At 35.4% G+C, this 24,335-nt stretch overlaps 1 protein-coding gene across 2 annotated transcripts in view; it reads right to left on the bottom strand.

The window, feature by feature from the left end:
- Positions 1–991: 991 nt before the first annotated feature.
- Positions 992–24,335, bottom strand: part of Sesn1 (sestrin 1) — a 105,789-nt gene continuing 82,445 nt past the window's right edge. The window contains exons 1-10 of one of the 2 annotated variants that reach the window (XM_027928306.2): positions 23,799–23,969; positions 16,037–16,102; positions 14,982–15,182; positions 13,802–13,984; positions 11,145–11,387; positions 7,721–7,868; positions 6,523–6,635; positions 4,771–4,961; positions 3,092–3,236; positions 992–2,173 (exon numbers count right to left, since the gene is read on the bottom strand). In XM_027928306.2, coding sequence (XP_027784107.1) covers positions 2,087–2,173; positions 3,092–3,236; positions 4,771–4,961; positions 6,523–6,635; positions 7,721–7,868; positions 11,145–11,387; positions 13,802–13,984; positions 14,982–15,182; positions 16,037–16,102; positions 23,799–23,900 — 1,479 coding nt within the window. In that variant the 5' untranslated portion in view covers positions 23,901–23,969 and the 3' untranslated portion in view covers positions 992–2,086. Of the gene's footprint in view, positions 2,174–3,091; positions 3,237–4,770; positions 4,962–6,522; positions 6,636–7,720; positions 7,869–11,144; positions 11,388–13,801; positions 13,985–14,981; positions 15,183–16,036; positions 16,103–23,798; positions 23,970–24,335 lie in introns of those variants that run through there. The other variant, XM_027928305.3, reaches the window with a different exon arrangement.

Here is a 24,335-nt window from a genome sequence, read left to right as displayed (position 1 = left end):
GCTTAGTGGGAGGATTTTGGTTCGCTGGGGTGGAGCCCTATGAACAGATTAATGCTTTCTTTTTTTTAATATTTATTTTTTGTAGTTGTAGTTGGACACAATAACTTTTATTATTATTATTTTTTTATATGTGGTGCTGAGGATTGAACCCAGGGCCTTGCACTAGCGAGGTAAGTGCTCACCGCTGAGCCACAACTCCAGCCCCCAGATTAATGCTTTCTATGCAGGAATTTTTTAGCTAACACAGAAGTTTAGTCCCCTTTTCTCTATCACAGGTGCCTGCTTCCTCTTGTTTTTCTCTAATGAGATAAAGCAGCATATGACCCTAACTAGATATAGCCACCCCTCTGGTTTTTCCAGCCTCTAGAACCATGAGGCAAAATAACACTTTTCCTTCATAAATTACCCAGTGTCAGCTGGGCCTGAAGGTGCACACTCATAATACCAGCAACTTGGGAGGCTGAGACAGGAGGATCACAAGTTGAAGGTCAGTCTCAGCAACTTTGAGACTTTGTCTCAAAATAAAAAAGGCTGGGGATATAGCTCAGTGGTAAAGCATCCTTGGGTTGAATCCCTAAAAAATAAAAATTAAAAAACCCCACCAAAAAACCCTACCCAATCGAGTATTCTGCTATAGTAACAGCAAACAGAGGATAAGTATGCCTCTATTCAAAAATTTTCCCCATCTGCTACTTCCACCTGACCCTGTACATTTGTAGACCCTAGATGGTGCTTAATAAATGTTTTGATGAACAACAGGCATGGTATCATATCATATCATTTTCAAGATAAAAATAGCCATATATAAGCCCTGACAGAAGGTCCACTCCTCTTTGTATCTTCAAAATGACTTCAAGACTTTTGTTATTTAAAGCAGTCTCTCGTCTGATTATAACATTAAGTATGAATGTACTTGATTTATGACAGTAAATAGAAACAATTGTTACTAATTGTGAAATTATAATTTAGGAGATTGAAATAGCAAATTAGATTGGAGAAAATTATTCTTTATTGAAAAATACCAATAATACTGACAGACTTCAAAAGCAATTCACGCTTCCAGAATACAAAGTACTTAATACATTTTTTTTCAAACCTGTTTGTATTTCAAACAAAGTTAACATTTTTGTAAATCAAATTTGATAATCTGACTAAAAAATATTTTCCAGCTTTATTATTAAAGGAGCTGCACATCTTTATAGTAGGGCCATCAGGTGGGCAGGAGCACAGCGATAGAATGCACCTGGGACTTCACAGCCTTCTACAGCGATATTTCCCACAACTTTGCTGCTGGAAACAAAAATACTGCACGAGACAGCTGCCCTCCAGGGTCAGAGGGTCTCAAGACAGCGTGTCAAAAGACAGCCAGGTTTTCTTAAAATTCACAGACTTTCATTTAAGATTGCTTTTTAAGAAAAATTTTAAAGAATGCCATAGTGACTTAACATCATCCAATGACTGAATTAAAAAAACTATAATGAACGAAATGAACTGTTACCATCAAAACGGTCTTTGCTGAGCTGTAATAATTCTAGGCTTTTTAGATGCAAAAAAATTAACATATATGCAAGTTTAATTTGAAACCACACAAATTATGTATGTAGGCTCAGATAGTAGCAGTGTTCACTTTAACCACTAATAGCTTAACTGGAACAGCCACCTATTTATTCCACCAGCTGGGATAGCAGCACCAAAGTCTTCTAAAATTCTTTATGTATAAATCTTAAGTTATTATCCAAGTTCCATTCTTTGCATGCTCCAATTCTCATTATTTAACATAAAAGCAACAGGATTTGGAGAGTTACTTTTTGCTGTATTAAAACAGTTATACAGCGTCTTGTACTGTCAAAAAGCAAAATACTGTGAACAGCAGCCTTCTTCACAGCTCTAACCCTGAAGCTGCCAAGCATTCACTGCTTGTGTCAGCAGTGGTATTTCCACAGTAAAATAGCAGAAACTAAAAAATTATGGCACAATGGATTTCTGAATTCTTTTATCTACCATTGGTCCTGGGGCTTGGTACCTTCCCCTTGTAGACTATATATCTGCTGATTATTCCAGAATCATCTTTAATGGAGCAAAGGCATCAGGTCATATAGCGGGTAATTGCTCTCAGAGCGTACAGGAGTTCTGCTTGCATCCTAGCTTCTATAAGAAGCAGATTAACATGAACCTGAATACAAAATACAACATCATATAAGAGAGGGTTATAAACATTCAGGTTTTCAGTGACTAATAATCAAATACCAAAAATAAGTACAGTTGTCCCTTGGTACCCATGAGGTATTGGTTTCAGGACTTCCCTTGGATACCAAAATCCTTAGATACTCAAGTTTCTCATATGAAATGGCACAGTATTTGCATATAACCTCCCATATACTGCAAATCATCTCTATATTGCTTATAATAAAATGTAAATGCTATGTAAATAGTTTACACTGTATCATCTAGGAAATAAGAAAAATATGTACATATTCAATACAATGCAAGGTTTTGTTTTTTTTTAAATATTTGCACAATTACCTGAATCCACAGATGTGGAACCTACAGATGTGCTGGGCTAACTGTACATTTTCTATATAACTTTGAAGCCTTGTTTATTGAACAGAATATCAATTTCTCAAAACAAAAGCTATCTGATATTCTTTTTAGATAGATGTTTTGAGCTTTCATCTATATTTGATCATACCTCTTCTTGAATGTTGTAGTTCAAAAACTCTAGATACTGCTCTATCAGAATACCACTATTCCCTGCCACATCATTAATTTCTATAAAGATGTTTCCAAAAAACCCAGACATTTCTACCTATACACAATTAAAAAGAGCTCATGCAAAATAGTCTTCTTTCTCCTAAGTTGTGACAGCTATTCCATTGCTTCTGAGAATGGGCAGCCTACCTGTCGTCTTGTCTGTATTTTATCTCTCACCATCATGGGTTTCCCTTGCAAGGGGAACCTGAGACAGCTGTCCTAGAATGCTGTTCTTTGAGTTGGTAGAACCAAGGGAGAGGGTTTGAGAGCTATTAGGTTATGTGAAAGAGTGTAAGAATACTGATAAGTTACAGAGTAATAAGCCACAACAGGCACATACCTTCTCAGAGTGCTTGAACTGCCTCCAGAAGCTATCATACATTCTTTTGGTAACCTTTTCAGGAGTGCAAACAACAGTTTTGATATAAACTTTAAAGCTACGATCCAACAGCTGGTTAATTTCACCATAGTCATAGTCATCATATCTGTTAAAAAAGAGTTAACAATATTTTCAACATATAGTCTATTTTCTTTTTACAGAAAATAAATGCTATATTCTTTATTTTGTGTGGTACAAGGATGCTTTACTACTGAGCTACATACAGAGCCCTTTAGTTTAATTCCATTTATTTTTTTTGAGATAGAGTCTCACTAAGTTGCCAAGTCTGATCTCAAACTTGCAATTTCCTGCCTCAGCCCCTGAAGTAGCTGAGATTACAGGGTGAGCCAGCATGCCCAGCTACATGGTATATTATTTTCCCTTCTTTCTTCAGGCAGCAGTTCCCTTAAATGAGATAGCTTTACAATGTTTACTTGGGGGTCAATTGGTGAGTATGAAGGTAAAAAGTGAAAAACTTATTGCCCAAACAAATCATTCCTAAAATTTAAGAATATTAACACTGTAGCACTGGGTCCAAAGAAAAGGGTATATTTACAATCATGAACAAGTAATTACACTACGGGTAACCAATTCTGAGAACACAGCTTAGAAAAACTGCTGAAATTTTAAAAATTAATCAATTAGGCCATGTTGGCACAATTATATTTTATAAAAACTGCAGTTTCTGGGGTTAGATGAGAAAAAAGGCAGTGAGGGTGGGTGGAGCAGGAAGAGTGGTCTATATATGGTCTCACAGTGTCTACATTTAGGAGAGGCTGGCTTACTTTAAGGCAAGATGGTTGCATGCACTACTGTCTGCTTTTCCCTATTTGGAGTCCAGATCACAAAAGTACTGAACTTGCCTATTGGGTTTTCAGTGGAAAAGGGAGAAAGTTCTTGGCAAAGCCTGTCCTACAGCCATTCAGGAAACCAAAGTCAAATCTGGCCACTGATTAGTGGAAGTTAGTTTAAAACTCATCATATGTGTCTTAAATGCCCAAGTAGTTTAAAATAAAGTAAAAGGTTTTTGACCAGAATCACTGATAAAATGAATAGCAACAGAATGCTGTTTTTTTTTTTTTTTTTTTTTTTTTCTAAAATAACCAGAAAGCAATGCAGCAAGGAGTGTGTGAGTGAGGGAAGGTAGTAAATAATGGCTGCATTTTGTACACACCACAATGTGCTAAAAACCTAACAATGAGGACGTGAATTTTCCATTGTGATGAAGTTTTACAGGAACAGGTACTCTTCAGAAGGCACTTGAGAACAGCTGGAGGGGCAATACAAAGGTACTGAGTTGCCAGAAGGTAACAATATGAGTGTGGCAGAAGATAAAAGATGACACAGAAAGACAAAGATGCTCAGTGACAAACTGCCTCTTTTCATCTATGTTCAACTTGTTTGCCTTCCCCTTTCTTGGAGGCAGCAGTCATTTAATTCTTGTCAATATCTCTGAACTCTCCCCCTTGCCTCACTAGAAGAGAGGGGAAAAACTAAGCTGCAATAATGGGGTTCCCTGAAGCACAGATTACCGGACGAGGGGATGATCTTGAGTATATGTGCCTGTGTGTGCTCTAAGAACCTGAATAATTTAGCCTAGAGGGAAATACCTCTTTATAAACACAAGAAAACAGACTAACCGTATTCCAAACATGCAGTGAATATAGTTCCAAATAGCCCGTCTAAGCATTGAGGTATCAACGTCTTTGTGCATTGCCATTGTATTATAAGTAAGATTGTAAGCAATGTGAAATTTTTCATCGATCAACTGTCCCACATCTGGATAAAGGCGATTTACCAATGAATAACCATGGTCTTCCCAGCAATAGTCCTAAACATAGGGAATAGAATTAACATGAATAATTAAAATGTGGCCAAATACAGCTCTGTGAGATCACTGGTAGCTGGAATCTACTACCTTCATCCCTCACTCTGAGCTTCACTTGTACTCCAGTCCAAGGATTTCAATTCCATACTATAACACGCAAGAGGTTATGTTTTCTAACTTAGCAAGGTAAGAACTGAGGGAGACTTGTCCCCTTACACACAGGCACTGATTTCCAGTTTTCTCTTTCTGACTTTTCACTGAGCCCCAGACACAGCCCAGCTTGAGAGTTCTCTTTCATTTCTTATCACTACAGCCATCCAAATGGTTTTCAAAGTTTAGGAATTTCTTTCTTTCTTTTGTAACACTGGGGATTAAACCTAGCTAGGCAAGTGCTCTATCACTGAGCTACATCCCCAGCCCTTTTTGAGACAGGATCTAAGTTGTCCAGGCTGGCCTCAAATTTGTGATCCTTCTGCCTCAATCTCTTGGTAGCTGGGATTACAGACATGTGCTACCATGCCTGGCTAATTTTGTGAACTTCTAATTTAATATGTCCATCACTGATTCCTTCTCTACCTTCAGTCTTTTAGCTTTATTAACTGAGTCTCTTAGTTTTCCTACATAAAATCTCCTTGCCTTTATTTCTACCTCAAACAAAACTTAGTAAGCCCCTACTATTCTATGTTGACATTATGCCATCACTTTGGTCAAAATCTACAACCCCCATTTAATCTACTATAAACTGTTCTGGCATTTAAGGCATACCTGATTAATTTTAACATCACTAATATAGAAGTTTGAATTATTGCTGAAGCTCACAGTAGTTCAGTCTCCTTATGATTCCTTTCCTTACTCTATATACCGAAATCTAAGCTCAGTTCTTTCCTATTCTTCTCTGATTACAATGCTTTTTTATTTTTATTTTTTGGTGCTGGGGACTGAATCCAGGGCATTGTGCATGCTAAGAGAGAACTCTACCACTAAGTGCTGCCCTTGTTTTTTGGCCACACAAATCCTTCAAATGCTCATTTCCCTTCACAAAAATTTTCAGCCTGAAATTATTTCTTCAATTTCTAACCTATTATATTTCATGACACAGTTTAACTATCAAGTACAAATTCTTTAACTCTTCTTTGTGCCTAAGTTTTGTCCCTTTCCCTTTAACCAAATATGAAAAAATAATAGTTCTTTCATAATTCTGGCAAAATATCTATTATTTAACACTGGCCCCTAATGATAATTGGGAAAGTTGTATCAACTCATATGAATTAAATATTTACCTATGTAAACTAAATATTTAAGCAATACTATACGATATACACTTAAACTACATATGACTCTACTGATGAATTAGAAATAGTCTTATACAATTAGAGTACAGAATAAGTATTTGCTAATTGATGATTCTCAACTTTTATTCTGGAACTTGAGGATATAGCTTCTGTTGTTCGTGAGATACTGCTTGCATGGCACTTAGCATACTTCTCAAATCTAGGTTGCTTTTTCTTTTAAGTCATGCTAAAATATTTCTAACCACTCACATGCATACAAGCTATAATTTTACCTGGACACGAAATGTTGGGACATGCATCCCATGTCTAGAGAAATCCTTATAGCCATAACTAGTATCCTCAAAGTGACGAGAGACATCTCTTGCTGGTGTAACTTCTTCATCATCTGAAACGATTTTTAAAGTCATGGAAAGCTTTTCAGAAACAGGATACTTGAAATTCATTTTTCCCATAACAAAAGTGAAAATAAGAAAACCAGTTCTATGTCACTGAGTAACCCATATCAACCAAAATGAAATCTTAATAAAAAGAAGTACCTTACTTACCAGTAAACTGAATATAGTAAAAGAAGATACTCCATTATAAAGTAAATATTCATAGTTGAATTCTACATGCCTTTTATTCTGTAATAGACCCCACTTTCCCTGTGTCCCCATCCCAATTTATAGACTTTAGGTTCTCCTTAATATGTGTTCAGACTTGGGAGGCTGAGACAGGAAGATCATAAGTTCAAAGCTAGCCTCAGCAACTAGGCCAGGCCCTTAGCAACTTGACCCTATCTCAAAAAGGGCTAGGGTGCAGTGTTTCAGCACCCCTTGATTCAATCCCTGGTATCCACCCCTCCCCCAAATGTGTTCAAGGTAGAATGCTGTTTTGGATAATCTTTAAGGTGATAATAACGACTATGAAGATAAGCTATGCTCTAAAATATAGTACTTGACTATTTTTTATTAAACATTAACACTATACAGTATGATGAAAATGATGAAACTAAAGGTCCTGTAAGTTGACATTTTTATAATGCTTCCCGCACTGCCCCTAAGTTCTTTTATGATCATCATGTTAAGGAGTTGATGAGATTAGTTTTAACAAAACAGTATTTTATGATGACCACAACTCTACACCTTTAGGCATAAATAGAAACAAAAATATCCCCTCAAGGAAAAACAAGCCAGTACCCAACCTCCCTTTATACAAAGACACACTCTTTCCCCCCACTCTTTGATTGTCAAATATATTTGAGACAGTTTTTGGACATATTCTTTTTCAGATGATCTAAGTTAGAAATACTGCTGTTTTTCACTTATAAATTTTTTTTAAGTTGCCTGCTTTAAAAATTCTAAGTAGGACTACATATGCAATATCCTCTCCAAAATGACAAAAATATATTTGGATTGATGTTTTAAAACTAACCTAAATTCTTTAAATAAAAAAGGTGGGTTTGCAATATTGTGTAGTAGTTGCTCTTACCTGAGGAGAAGACACACATGCTCTCTCTCTTCTCTATTTCAAATCGTGAAGCCATCTCTTCCTGACTGGCCTCTTCTTCGTCTCTACATTCCTGTAACTGCTTCATCTTTTCCATGAGGGCTTCAACCTCAAAGAAGGATTCACTTACCTGAAAAGAGAACACGATATTGTATACATCAGACACAGAATGAAATTCATGTATTTTATTAAGTCTGTTTCAAAAGACCATCAAAATATAGGAAAATACATTCTTAAAATAATATCCCTACTATTTATACTCCTGTAAAAATGAAAATTTAACACTACTTGTCAATTTAAAACAATGAATATTTTATAGTTAACTTCTACTTGCTAAGTCAGTTAAATGTTAAAGTGGTTTCCTATCAACTGTATACTGCATATATTGTCAACATGTCTATCATCTTTAAAATAATAACTGTTCTATGTATACAATGTATCTATTAAAATGAAACATGTCCTCCCATGGCTGGAGTTGGATGGGTCCTAACCATAAGGGGTAGCCAAGATTTATATTTCTAAACCCTACTATATCTTTACTATAAAAGCTAGATCAAATCTACAGAATATATATTTTACAGAATGGATATAAAAGAAGTTTTAAAATCTCAAATCTCAATTTTCAAATACAAATTAATCTTTCCCCCTTTATGATTTCATTTCTTTTGCCAGGAATGTTCTTAAGACCTCCTATTTTACAGGGCAAGGTGGCGCATGCCTATAATTCTAGCAGCTCACAAGGCTGAGACAGGAAAACTGCAATTTCAAAGCCAGCCTCAGCAACTTAGCAAGGCCCTAAGCAATTTAGTGAGACCCTGTCTAAAAATAAAAAATAAAAAGGGCTAGGGATGTGGTTCAATGGTTAAGCACCCCTGGGTTCAATCCTTAGTACCAAAAAAACCCAAAACAACAACAAAACACCATCCCACCAAAAACCAAAACTCCTGTTTTTTTACTCTTTTCCTAGCTTCAACCTATTGGTTTGGTCATGGGGGAATCAGGCTCTGGATCAGTATCATGTTGATAGAAGTTAAGATTGGTACTTTGAAGGAAAGAGCAGAATGCTGTGTGACAATAATTAGGGATTGTGGGGCAGGAGGTAGATAGTTACAAGAATCATATTAAGCTGACACCAAACCGTCATAAGGCTAATAGACCTACCTGTTTAATTTACTGGTATATTCAGAGCCTATGCAACACCTGGTATACAGTAGAAACTCTAGAAATATTTGTTGGAGAATGACTGTCAAGGCAATTCTATATTACGAGAGACTATCTTTATATCTTCATATGATCCAGTTATACCAAAATATCCTATACTAAGCCTTTCTAGTAATTCCATGGTGGATGTATCTCTGTGATGATACTAACTCTTTTGGCACACACACTTCCATTATTATTCTTAAGGTCAATAATCAAACAAAAAAGGGCCAAAAAAGATTAGGTTTCTTAATAGAATGACTCGAAGTTAAAATACACACGCAAGCACATACACATATTTTAAGACCTCTCTCAATTCACATTACTTCTCATTGTATTAATTTACTTATTTTACCAGTTTTCCTCTAAGATAAAGAGCCCAAACCTTAAGTATTCTTAGGAAAAACAATTCTGACTTATTTATTTTTTAGTACTGGGGACTGAACCTAAGGTAGCTTTACCACCGAGCTACATCCCCAGACCTTTTTTTTGAGACGGCATCTTGCTCAATTGCTGAAACTGGCCTGACTTGTGATTCTCCTACCTCCTACCCCTGGAGTCTCTGGGATTACAGATGTGTGCCACTGTAGCTGGCAGGAAGGAAAATTTTTGACAAATTGTCAAGAGGGAAAGGAAACAAAGTCTGTTTCTTTTTGCTTCTTAACTAATTTGTTGATAGAGGTAAAAATTTTTTTTAAAAATTATGGCATTCATTTTAATGTTGAAATATTAATAATGTATATAGAATTTCTTTTTATTTGCTTTTTACTATTTGTATCTGAAGAGCTGAATCAGATATCTCAAATGCACTTGGAGAACAAGCTATATGGGCTCATTGTCAAGTGCCATCAGTATGAGCTTATATACCTTTTAAAAGGATCCAACTTAAAACCTGGGAATGGGAAGCATATCTATTAGATAAATAAAAGCTTTTATTTTTTCACTCTAACCTATTATGGCTTTTAATAGATAACTAGAAATAATACAGTCATTTTTCTTCAGTCTTGTACTAAATTATTGATAAGGAAGGACAACAATCAACGCCAAGCATCCTAGAAACTGAAATACTCTCTCTTGGATCCTCTTATAACTTCCAAGCTGTGATAAACAGTCAGTGACCATATACACACCTACAGCATGGACTCAGGTAGCTCAATGGAGAGTGAAACTGACTGTCTTGGACCTTTATTAGAATAGAACTGTGATCAATCTTAGGAAAATTATATTCCTTCATGTGCTAATTTCACTCTGATAAATACCAAGCACTCTCTACTAGCTACTTTACTTCCTTAGAGATATTTAATCTAAACCTCACATTTGTTTTTTACCTTTATTTAAACATGAAAGAACTGAGGCTCAGAGAAGTTTGATAATTTTCCCAAAGTCAAATATGTAAATCACAGGCAGTTTAACATACCTAAATTTCTTTAAAAAGAATAAAACAACTGAGAAAATGTGTGCAGTGGGTTCAGATAACTGTGATGCTACTTCTGTGATTTCTCTTTTGAAGCATAAAGTAAAACCTTGCTTTTTAATTATTGCTAAAGAATGCAGAGAGAATTTTGACCAACTGTATATAAGAACTAAAATTTACTTATAGAAAATTAAACATTCTGTTTCAAAGGAATAAGAAAGCAAAATATGACAGAAGAGAAGGAATAGAGGTGAAAGCATTTTAACAAATTTATATTCATTGGATACCACCTTCTGTATCTATGCAAAACTAAACATGAAAAGGAATTTTAAAGGGAGAAATTTCCAAATCAAAGATGATTAAATCTTCTAAAAGATGAACATTTAAAAAAGCCATTTGGTTTCTGTTACAGAAAAGGGAAGAAAGGGATCTGATTGGCACTAGCAAATCTCCACCACCAGGCCACACTATTTTCGGCCTCCCCTCATCTCACTGCTGTAGCCGTTTGACATTAGCTGACCCTACAGAGGTAAAAACTATTGGCTTCTGACACTAAAATTATTTGAGTGTCATCTCCTAGAGGTGTTTAGTTTTGACATATCCCTTAGAGCTCTGACTAGTGGTGGACATTTGGAGGCAGTAAATAAATTCATACTTAATGAATGAATAAGTATAGGGGTCTAATATCTTTATAGACTTAACAGGATGGATTGTCCAAGGAACCAAATAAAAATAACAATTACAGTGATTATTAGTATTATTACAATCTCATAACAAATAATAGACACTTACTGAAATATTTCCTGCTGAGTTGACCTGCATTTCATCCACGTTGTGATTGCCATTTGTAATGTCACAGATGCAATAGTTACTAACAGAAGGAGGTCTGAATGTGTGGCCACCATCACAATGAATTTCTGGACTGATTCCACAGCCAAATGTGAATGAAGCAAGAGAATGATAGTGTGTAAGAAGAACAACTGCATGGACCAGTTCCGCAAGAGACCAACTGTGCTCTTCAGCTTTTAAAAGCCCCTTGGGGGAAAAAGAGAGAGGACATATTTTTATACCTGGGTGTGGTATTGATGAAGATATATAGTTCACCTTAGTATTTAATCTATTGAAAACAGGATTACAAGAAATCTAGTAAACATGTAAAACCCATGATTTGATAATTTTTATGAAAATGTATCCATGAATACAGCTTAATGTGTCTGTTAGTAACATGTTCATCATTATTTTGATTTTTTGAAATACTGACTTTAAAAGGTAATCAAATGCATTTTGCTTAAAAGTAACTGCTATATTTCTTTTTTCAATTTTTAAGTTGTAGATGGACACAATATATTTATTTTTAAATAAATAAACCTCACACATGCTAGACAAGTGCTCTACCACTGAGCTACAACCCCAGCTCAAGTTGCTGTACTTTAAGTGTAGGATTATGAATGAATTACTGTGTTTTTACTTCAAATGTAATAAATCTGAGCTTAGAATAGAAGCTACTGTATGAATATCTTTTTGTTTATTATCAGGCCTTCTCAAAGAATTTTTAGGATAGCAGCTTGAACAACTAGACTCTCAATATTCCTAAATCATCAAGTTATATTTATTTATTTACTTACTTATTATCTATAGTACATAGGATTGAACCCAGGGGTGATTTACCATTGAGCTACATCTCCACCTTTTAATTTTATTATTTAAAAAATTTTTGTTTTTAGTTATGGATGATAGTAGAGTATAATTTGACTTATTTATACAAATATGGAATACATCTTATTCTAATTAGGATCTCAGTCTTGTGGTTGTACTTGATGTGGAGATTACTGTGGTGTATTCATATATGTACATAGGAAAGTTATGTCAGAAAGTTATGCCACTGTATTTCCTTTTCCTTTCCTCCTTCCCTTTCCTTCATTCCCCTTTGTTTAATCTATTAAACTTCTATTTTTCCCCTCCCCACCTTGTTGTGTGTTAGCATTCATATATGAGAGAGAACATTCAACCTTTGGTTTTTTGGGATTGGCTTATTTAGCTTAGCATAATAGTCTCCAGATCCACTCATTTTCTGGCAAATGTCATTAAGCCATTCTTTTTTATGGGCAAGTAATATTCCATTGTGTAAACACTAAATTTTCTTTTCCATTCATCTGCTGTAGGGCACCTATGTTGGTTCCATAGTTTAGCTGTTGAGAACTGAGCTGCTTTAAATATTGATGTGGTTGTGTCACTGTAGTATGCTGTTTTAAGTCTCACTGGGTCAAATGGTGGTTCTATTCTAAGTTTTCTAAGGAATCTCCATACTGCTTTCCAAAGTAGTTGCACCAATTTGCTGTCCCATCAGCAATGTATGAGTGAACCCTTTCCCACATCCTTGCCAACATTTATTATTACTTGTATTCCTGATTGTTGCCATTCTGACTGGGGTAACATGAAATCTCAATTAGTTTTCATTTGTATTTCTCCAATTGCTAGAGATGTTGAACATTTTTTTCATATATTTGTTGACCATTCATATTTCTTCTTCTGTGATGTGTCTATTCAGTTCCTTTGCCAATTTATTAATTGGGTTATTTGGTTTTTTGGTGTTAAGTTTTTTGCTTTCTTTATATCCTTTTTATTTTTTTGAGATAGGGTCTCCCTAAATTGCCCAGGCTGGCTCTGAATTTGTGATATTCCTACCTTAGACTCCCGAGTAGCTGGAATTACAGGCATGCACCATTATGCCCAGTTCGTGTTTGAAATATTTTGATGTCATATTCTATAACTGTTATAGATGTCTTTCAATTTTCAGTAACTCCTACTCTTATCAAAAGATTAAAATTTTTAATTATGTCAAGGGGAAGGGGAAAAGGATGAATAGCAGCAGCACAGGACAATGCTATTTATTATTCTGTATAATATAGTAATGGTATCATGACATTATCCATTTGTGAAAATCCACAGAAGTGTTCAACATCAAGAGTGAACACTAGACTAGTGTTAACTATGGATTTTAGCTAATAACAATATATCAGATGGTTCATCAGTCACAAAAAATGTACCACACACTGGGCATGGTGACTCATGCCTATAATCCTAGTGGCTCAAGAGGCTGAGGCAGGAGGGTTGCAAGTTCAAAGCTAGCCTCAGCAACGTAGCAAGACGCTAAGCAACTTTATGAGACCCTGTCTGAAACTAAAATATTAGGGGAAAAAAATAAAAGCTAGGGATGTGTTATGTATCCCTGGGTTCAATCCCCAGCACCAAACAAATAAAAAAAAAATGCATCACATAAATCCTAGATGTTAATAATAGGAGAAAAATGTGTGTCTGTGGGAGGGGGTTAAGGAGGTAGAAAATGAGAACTCCTGTGCAATTTTACTGAAAACTAAAACTGCTCTGAAAAATAAAATCTTTAAAAAAATATATAAATGATGCTCAAGATTTATTACTTCACTACATACCTCAATGTGTTCTTTGGTAATAAGCCAAGGTCTGTGGGCTAATACTTTGTTGAGTTCTCCTAAATTCTGTAGTTTTTGAGGAGCATTTTCTAAACCATTGAGCCACTTGGGGTCTCCACCAACATGAAGAAAATCATTTACATGCAGGTTCACTAAGTAGGAGCACTGATGTCTTGCTGCAGCCTTAAGGAAAAATGAAAAGGTACTCTAATTACAGATGTTAAAACCTTTTTTTAAAAACATTTTTAATTTTTTGGAAGTAGTTGGAAACAATACCTTTATTTTTTAATTTTTATGTGGTGCTGAGGATCGAACCCAGGGCTTCGCATGTGCTTAATGAGCGCTCTACTGCTGAGCCACCATCCCAGCCTCAAATGTTAAAACCTTGAACTAGTACCAATCTATTTTCTTTAGAACATGCAAAATAGCTATTTTTTTTTTTTTTAGTATTGGGGATTGAACTCAGGAACACTCAGCCACTGAGCCACATCCCTAGCCCTATTTTGTATTTTATTTAGAGACAGGGTCTCATTGAGTTGCTTAGCACCTCAAAGTTGCTGAGGCTGGTTTTGAACTCTCAATCCTCCTGCCTCAGCATCCGGAGCCACTGAGATTATAGGCGTGCACCACCAAGCCCGGATTAAGTTTTTGATTAGTATGGTTTCACAACTTTCCATGAACTAGAAATGTTTTCACATAAACATTTAAAAATTTCAAATACACCACAGAAAATACCTCAAGAATAGTCTAAGAACAAAATATCTGATAAAAATATCTGAACTGTAAAAATTGTACCTATATGTCAACTTTCAGAACCACAAAATAATAAGAAACTTCAATTAAGTTGTCAACCATAAAATGACACAATAGTATTTACAAACTAAACAGGATTATCATCACTTATGCCAATCATAACTGTATATAATAATAAAATAGATCTTGTGTTCTATTTTTTTCTTTAAGTGAGAATAGCTTTCAGTATCATATAAATAAATGGCATAATTTTTGTTATACTTGAGACCATACTTATTTAAAAACAAAAACAACCAGAAACTACCTAATAGGAATCCTATCATAAGTCAAAATATAAGTACTTATCCCCGTGTTTAAAGCATTAACTATCTCTTAAAGAGATTAATAAAAGCAGGCAGAAAAGTTTTTTCACCTAATTTTTACATACCATTATTCCAATGTAGTGCCGATAATGTAGGGGTAATGGCCCATCCATTTGCAGTAGATAGTGTTGAGTTTTTAAGAAACTTTCTAAATATTGTGGGTGGAAAACCATCACTAATGTAATGTTATCCAAACGACCCAAAGCAGCAAAAGAATCTGCAAATAAAGCATGCATTTGTGTGTCTTCACTCCCCACTTGGAGAATCTGTATAAATAAATGAGAGGAATACCATGGTTACATAAATCGTAAATTTCATATTAAAATTTGACTTAAGAGGGGGATTAATAATTTAAACTCAAATGGTAGCAAAAAACAGAAGAATAAACTGTCACATTATACAGGAGGGGATAAACAACAAAGGCTGAACATTAAAGGCCATCTAGATTGGCTGCTTTATCAAAGTTGCAGAACTTGCAAATACACCACCTACTCTAACTCAATTTAAGGAGAACCACAATTAACCAATAGCAAACAATTCTTTTGAAAATAAAGCACAGTTGCTTTTACATACATAGAATTAAAGACCCAATCTAGTGGTCATACCAGCCTATGGAGATGGTCAGGATCAAGTAACTCAGTTTATAGGCAAACCTAAGCAAGATCTACATATAAGCAGGTGGAATATTATTAGTTTTAAAAACAAAAACAAAACAAACAAAACCTAACCAGTCTATATATACTTTGGCTTTGCTTGATTAAATATGGGTATTAAAAAAGCATCATGATATATTAGAAATCAGTATGACTACATCAGCTTCTTATTTAAAAAATATTTTTAGATGTAGATGGACACAATACCTTTATTTTTTTAATGTGATGCTGGGGATCAAACTCAGTGCCTCCTGAGTGCTAGGCAAGTGCTCCACCACTAAGTCACAACTCCAGCCCTACATCAGCTTTTTCTAATCCCATAGATTCACTGCCAAAGCATGATTAACTGTTATCAGTGCTGTTTAAAACATGTTGTTGACCAACAGTTGTTCAGATGCCAAGAAGAGGGTCATAAAAACATTCCTTAAAAGCACACAATTCACTACTTACTTTCACAAACAACATACCTCCTTTTCTGGGATGAATCTGCTTGGTCCGTGTCCTAGTGGTCGAGGAATTTTAATTCCAAGTTCCTAGAAAAGAAAATTACACCATCTCAGGCTTCCAGCAGTAAACAACATGAACTAAGGACACAGGAATGGGAGGGAAAACAACCAGCTGAACAGAGACAGGCTTGTCGTGGTGGTTTGTTTTCCTGTCTATATATACACACCAACTCTTCTGTTCGCATCACATAGCTAGCAACAACCTATAATATGACTCTTGACTAAAAACAATAAAACCTGTTTCGCTAAAACCAGAGTTTTGCATAAAGTACTTGGCAGAAAGTCTAGAACAGAAAGTTCAGCACATAGCAGCCAACCCTGTGGGCTGTCAGTGATACAAAATAAGACCAATGTGTTTGTACATCCAAAACTCAACCAAAATGTCAATCCCTACACATCTTGTCAGGAAACATAAAAGTAATACCTTCCGACAGATGTCTTAAACAGGAAGATGTGTAATCATTAATCTATAATAACATCTCACAATAAGGATAGAAATATTATAAGAAATAAAAACCAGTTGAATTCGCAAAATAGAAAGTACTATCAGCCATGTTTTCTTTGTGGTTGAATAAAACAATTTCAGAGAACTTTATTTTGTTTCTCAGTTTGCTTTAAAATTGATTTTTACTTATAGGATGTTATCAATTTCACTTGTATTGTAGAACAGCTCAACTAATCACGAATAAATGGTTTCCTACCTTTTTACATAGTCAATCTAAATTCTATACTTTCTATTGACAGTGTAGAGTGGCTACAAAAACTGACAATCTTACTATTAGGACTTCCTTTATTTTTCCAATATGGTGTACTTACAGAAACAAAATGATAATAAAAATTTCTTTTTTTTTTTTTTTTTTTGGTGGGGGAAAAGACTATATCTAGTCAATCTAGTGTCATTAAAAATGTTTTAGAATTTATACAACTAAAGATTAACCCTTGCTTATAAAATCAACAATATTATTTCTATATTCTCCTTACTACTTCCAAAGATTCATGATATAAACCAAATACTTTCTTCTTATTTTTTTTTTTTTTTCAATACTGGGGATTGAATCCAGGGCTTTGTGCATGCTAGGCAAGTACTCTACAGAGTTACTCCCCAGCTCTGTATTTTGTTTTCTTTTGGGACAGGTCTCTTTAAATTGCCTAGACTGACATTAAACTTTGGATCTTCCTGAAGCCTCCCAATGAGCTGGAATTATAGGTGTAAGCCTCCAGATCCATCCAGATACTTTCATCTTAAAGAAAAATGGGAGTAGGCAGAGAGGACATATGCTAGCAATTCAAGAAATATGGTCTAGGTGAATGAAAATCTTTGAGCAGAATGGATTAAAAAAATTAGGTAAGGACAAAATTTAAGAGAATATTATGAGAAATCAAGATTTAGATTCAAAGTAGGCTATCTTGCCAATGGAATCCAATAAAACACTATATAAGTCAAATCTTACACTGGAAGTCAGGGGTTTCTTACCCTGGTTATTTAACATTTAAACTAAAGACAGTATATAATACCATTCATTAGAGGAGACATTTAATTCATTAGTCTGGCCAGGTATATGTCTCAGTTTTAATATTCTACAATAATTGCCAGAAACCCACACATCCTATTATTCAATACATTATCCTGGCATAAAGACAGACATTTATATAAAATGATGACTCTACTAGCCTTTCTAAGCTAAATCTCTGATCCTACTATATACATTTTAAACCAAATTTACTGGGTAAAACTATAAGGCTAAAATCAACATTTAACCCTTCTCATTAATCTTTAAAAATTATCTTATTTGAATAAAAAGTATTTTAGGAAAATACCTGCTTCAAGGGTTTATTACTCATATTATAACTAAGAGACATTATACTTGGAATATTAGCATATGAAAACGTGTCATTTCAAAAAGGGAAGAAATATATTATTTTCCAAATAATATTGGGACAAGTGGTTAGCCTCTCAGAAAAAAGTGAAGTTGACATCCTAAATCATATTTTATTTCACAATAAATCAGAGTTAAATGTGAAAACACAAAAACAAACAAAACATTACAGTACTAGAAGAAAACAGTGGAGAGGGTCTAAGAATGCCACAAAACCCATAAGTCATAAAATGTAAGTGTGATGACATATGAACAATGAAATTGACCAAATTATGTAATGTGTATGTTCGAATATAGTAAAATGAATCCTACTTTGTAAAATTATAATGTATCAATAAAATATTCATTGACATAAAGCCAGGGGTTTCTTACCTGGGTTATTTAACATTTAAACTAAAGATAGTATATAATACCATTTAATGTCATTTTGCTTCACATGCAAAGTATATATATATAAACAAAGTCAAACATGAACAGAAAGCTGGGAAAGATATTTGCAAGTCACACAGAAAAGAACTAAAACAATTTTTGGACTGCAGATTGAACTCAGGGATGCTCTACCACTGAGATCCCTAGTCTTTTTTTTTTTAAATTTTGCTGAGGCTGCCTTCAAATTTGTGATCCTCCTGCCTTATTATATTATATAATATCCCTGTTATAAATAACTGAGATTACAGGTGGGTGTCACCATACCTGGCTAATTTTTTAAAAATATGTAATTAATTAATAAAAACCTTACAGGAAACAAGTAAAGGACATCGACAGTTCAAATAAAAGAAAAGAAAAATGGCTGAAAAACTGCTCAGCAAGCGCACACACACGCGCGCACACACACAAACCTGTAAATAGGAAATACCATTTTTCTTCAAAAAGATTACTTACGATTAAAAAGTCTTTAACAGGTTGTGTTTTGAGAGGGAATAGAGAAACAATCATTTGGTTCTTATATATTACTGATAGGAATGTTCTGAAGTATCACACAGTACAAGGAGTATATAAATTCCTGCAACTTCTAGGGAAGGCAATTTGCAATATTGATCAAAATAACAAAGTCACATATACTTTAAATGAACAACTCCATCGTAAGTGTTAACCTACAGATATACTCACATTTATGAAATGTTACATGTAAAAGGATAATCACTGAAACACTGTTTCCAATAGTATAAGACCAAAAACAACCTAAGAGTTCATCAATACAGAACTGTTTCAGTCAAATTCAGTATAACTAATAGGATTAGCCAGCAGTACTTAACAAAAAAATGAAGCAGTTCCATTGGGTTAACTTTAAAAGATCTTAAGATATATATATATCTTAAGATATATATATATCTTAAGATATATATATATCTTAAGATATACATATATATATTTAAGATTATATATATATATATATATATATATATATATATATATATATATATATGGCAGTAAACAAAGGGCATAATGTGTATATCTTTTTATTTGTAAAGAGAAAAAAAAGCCTCAGAAATTCCATTTCTGGAACTTTATCCTACAAATTACATTAACAGCATATGGTAATTTTTTTTAAATGATAGCAAATTGATATCACATAGGCATCAAAACAAAGAGGTTAAATTATATTATTCTGGTCTTGTTTCAATATTAACATATTCTTTACGTACGAAACTATTATAAAACAATTATTTTACAATTCCAAGAAGATGGCTATGAGTATTTCAGAAATGAGTTATTTTCTTACAGGTATGACAAGTATCTTTTCCAGTGGTCATAAGTCATTTTTGAGCCTTTTTAAATCAGTTCATCCCTTCAGCCAAATTTAGTGGCCCAACTGATACCACTGCCTCCCTTTTTCCTTTAGTCTTCAATGGCCAAGCCTCCCCTTGTCTGATTCCTTTAGAAATGACATTATTTCTGTATGTTTTAAAGTAGGATGTTAAGTCATTATCCAAAGTACATGTATGAAGACACAAATTGGTGTGAATATACTTTATATACAACCAGAGATATGAAAAATTGTGCTCTATATGTGTAATATAAATTGTAATGCATTCCACTGTCATGTATTTAAAAAATCAATAAGAAAAATCCAAAGAATCATAAAAAAATAAAATAGGATGTTAAGAAAAACAAGCACTCTTTGGGGTGGATTATATACAATTATACAATAATTCTTGGTGTTGTGATTGTACTCATTCCTTGATGAGACACTAGCCTTGCAAGGAGCATGTAATTTATGATTAAGGCCTGGAAGAGGTATTTAGTATTCTCCAATCTTCATTTTTAAAAAAATCAATGTCTTAGACTTTTAAAAAATCAGTCTAAAGACAGGTACTACTATAATCTCCATTTTGTTCAGCTAAATGATAACAAGTCAAATTCAGCCCAGAGCCAGTATTAATGAATAGTGGAGTTGAGGGCTGAATATAGGAAGTCTGGTTCTAGAGCTGGCATCTTTAATTATTACTCTTTCAAGCCTCTCTCAGAGTTTTTGACATTTTGGAGATCCTTTTAGATATCACTCTTATTGTATGATACATTCTTGGTTTCTAAAAGTTTTGATTTTCCACTTTTGAAACATTTGTCCTATGGCAAAATAGTCATACTCTATTTTCTAGCAGGTATTTTATCAAAAAAAGCACTGCAGGTGTTCAATAAGGGGTGATTATGCCGAACTATATGCATTTTGTAACTTCCTATTTAGGTTACTTCAATATTTCTCCACCTTTTATTGTTGTTTTGTTTCTTTCCATTTTTAAATTGGTACACTACACTTGCAAATGATTGTTAGGATTATTTGTCCATCTGTAGCTGTGAGAAATGGACTCTAAGCAAATTTTGGCCAATCCAGATTCTAGAAGGCAGAACTGCAAACAGCAAATAGCCTTGCTGAAAAGCAGATGTAGATGCTAATTACAGCACAAAATTTACAGATTTGTCTGTGAAGGTGTGGTTGGAAAAACTAATATAAGAACTTAGGTCCCCTCCCCTCAACAATGCTATAATCATCTTTGAAAGAGGTAGCAACAACTTCTACCATCATACTATTGCTTCAAACCAATTTCCTCATCAATGTGTAATACTAACACATTAATTTTCAGAGTATGAAAATTCTTAGTGCCTTCTTGATAGTATCAGAGAAAGACAATGTTTGTATTATGTTGCTATATGAATCAGTGTTTGTGGACTGAAAATACAGTTCTAATAAGGTGTTTCAAATTTGTTAATGATTCACTTATGAATCTATACCAATATCCATAAGTAAAAGAATGATTGATTTGCTACAAATACAAAATAAAAGAAGTTATTGGCTTAGAGTATGTAACTTGAAAAAATAGTTGAAAAGTAAGCATATCATTATTTTTCTTTCTGTACTTGTTGCTTATTTTTCAAAACATGTCTAGAAAAAGTGTTCAAACCAAACAAAAAAAAACATGTCTAGATATTATAGCATATAACTGATAATCACAATATCAATACTAATCTCATTTTAAAAATTAAAAAAGCAGTTAAGTGGTTTTTGTTTTGTTTTTTTGTTGTTGTTGTTTGTTTGTTTTTGTACTCAGGATTGAACCCAGGGGCACTTGACCACTTATCCACATCCCCAGCCCTTTTTATTTTTTATTTTGAGACAGGGTCTCGCTAAGTTGCTGAGATCATAGCTTTGAATTTATGATCCTCCTGCCTCAGCCTCCCAAGCTGCTTTGATTTTAGGTGTGCACCAGTGTGCCTGGCTAGTTAACTGTTTTTTGAAACACATTTAAACAAGGGTAAAGATTTATTGTATAAAAAGTGAAAGTCCCAATCCCACTCACCCTTCTCTGGAAGAATTATTGCCTATAGCTGGCTGCTGGCTTTCTGACAGTCAAAATATTTAAACAAATGAAAAGATCTAGAAGCATTACAAAGAAATATCCCTACTATAGTACAGCATACTAGTATTTCTTCTAAAATTCTCATTAACATTACTATGGTATTTATAAGTATGGAAGCAGGGTATGGTAGCATGCCTGTAATCTCAGTGACTCAGAAAGCTGAGGCAGGAGAACTGAAAGTCAAGGCCAACCTGGGCAACTTAGCAACCTGTCTCCCCCCAAAAAGGGAGGGGGCATTGGGGTATAGTTTGGTGATAGAGTATCCCTGGTTCAATCCCCAGTATTGCAAAACAAAACAAAGAAATAAGGAGAGTACAGGCTCCTCTCTTTTGTGAGTATCCTATGAACTACATTTTAGAAAAATGAAATCAAAACTTACTGACATTTGGGGCTGGGGATGTGGCTCAACAGTACAGCGCTTGCCTATTAAAACACCACACACACACACACACACACACACACACACACACACACACACAAAATATTTCATTGGAAATCTGATTTAGGCCTTATGTGTGACCTATACTTCTCTGAGGAGTTCCATTCCTGGAAAGTATTTAATTTAAAAGCATTATGGAAGCTTACTATTTGAAAGAATTGTGTCATTAATTCTTTCAGAAAGTGACTAGTTTTCCTATAAAGCACTACTTCCTAATTTAACTTCCCACATGCTGGAAGTTTTAAAAATGAAATACAACTATACAAAGCTTCCCAGTTTCCTGAACACAATCCCACAAGCACTACAATCAATGGACAAGCTAAAATGTACATGGCTATATTTAGAAATTCGAGATCTGGACAAGAATCAGAAATAACAGATCTATTCAGGCATGATGATTGGGACTAATTTCTACTCAAAAAGAGAAAAGATCTGTTATGGCCTGCAAACAGAAACTGTAAATGCTAATTCAACACTTTCATATTGTTTTCTCACTTTGGTAAAGTTTCCAAAACAATGTGATGAGATTTTTAAAAGGTTGTTCTGTTGTCTTTAAACAAGGAGAATATTATATATATCCATCAGTATTAAAATCTAAAAAAAAAATTTGTTCTATACCCTTCATGAGGTTTAAGTTTTCATAATATACATACTGTGTTGATAAGACAGATTCCATTCGCCAAAAAAGTAAATAAAATTTAATTACTAAACCTGAGTCATTTTAATGGGCAAAGCTGCAGAGAAATTATTCACATTTAAATATCTTGAGCTAAAGCAATAACAATTCGTATCTCAATTAAAAATTCTCCACTTTCTCCCTAATTGCATATTGAATCAAAGCCTTTTAAAGCTTCAAAGTTTGGCTAAGATTACATTAGTAACTTTCAAATGTTCTATTTCCATCAATTGAGAAAAAATACAATTAAACATCTCTTTTTGAAGGCCAATTCAGACCCAACAGAGATGGTTTAATAAACAAGGGTAAACCCTGTGCATAACGTCATTGAGCTTGCAGAACATATTTATTCTAGGCAACATTCTTTCCAGGGACTCAAACTGTATCTTTCCCTTTTTTCTTAAAGTAGGAGGCAGAGGGGGTGAGGGTAGCTGAATAATCTGTTTTGACAACACCAGGAGGTAAAAATCCACAGGCTGTTTTACGCTAAGACTAGAGCTTTGTTGGATTTCGGACTTGTGGAGACTTGTACAGAAAACAACGTTATTTATGTTTTGGAGACTTCCATTTAAATGACCTAGTCAGCTGTCTCTCCCAGCTCAGCGTTTTTATAGCCCGGGGTCGACTCTGGATAGAAAAGGTCTCCCTGCCAAACACAGGCCGCCCCTTCACCTGGGCTCTGCCAGATGGCCAAGACACACGCGTCGGAACAGGGAGGTCAGCCTGTGGCTGCTCCGCCGGCTCCCGCGCCCCTGCTGAGCGGTTTCGGATGCTGTTAGGTACGAACGAAGGGACGCAACGCGACTGGACTCCGCACAGCACAAGCAACTCGGCCAGGTAACCCGCCCGCCCATCCAGCCCCTCGCCCGGGTACCTCGTCCTGGACACGGCCCCCGCCGCACTGCTTGCAGCCCAGCAGCTCCGAGACGGTCAACGAGGTCGTGTACGCCTCGTTCGCCGCGGTGGCCAGGCGCATGTCGGCGCAGGCACGACTGCGGACAAACTAGGGAGAGCAGGGAGGCCAGCCGCGGCTCTGGGATGCAGCGATTCAGTCAGCGCGGACGTCGGGGGCGGGGCGGCACCGACAAACAAGCCGCGCGGCCCCGCCCCACGCCTGTCAGTCCGCCGCTCTGGAGGTCGCGCCCACCAATGGGGGGCCCCGGTTCTGCATAACCCCGTCCCTTCGGCGCCGACGGGCAGGCGGCGGCGGGCGACCTGACGCGGCCAGGCGAAAAACAACTTGGAAGGCCAGGAGTCTGGCGACAAGCTAATTCTCAGGTTCAGAAGCAGTGCGGTGCGCAGGGAGGTGAGCGTGCATTGAGGCTTGAAGGTGCCCCGCGAGGCCTCGGGCCTCAGGGATCTATCCTCCTGCCCCCACTTGGCTCGTCCACAAATCTAGAGCCAAACAGCG

Source organism: Marmota flaviventris, chromosome 6 (assembly GCF_047511675.1).
Source record: "Marmota flaviventris isolate mMarFla1 chromosome 6, mMarFla1.hap1, whole genome shotgun sequence".
In the NCBI taxonomy this organism is placed as follows: Eukaryota; Metazoa; Chordata; class Mammalia; order Rodentia; family Sciuridae; genus Marmota; species Marmota flaviventris.
This window is presented reverse-complemented; position numbering and strand designations above follow the sequence as displayed.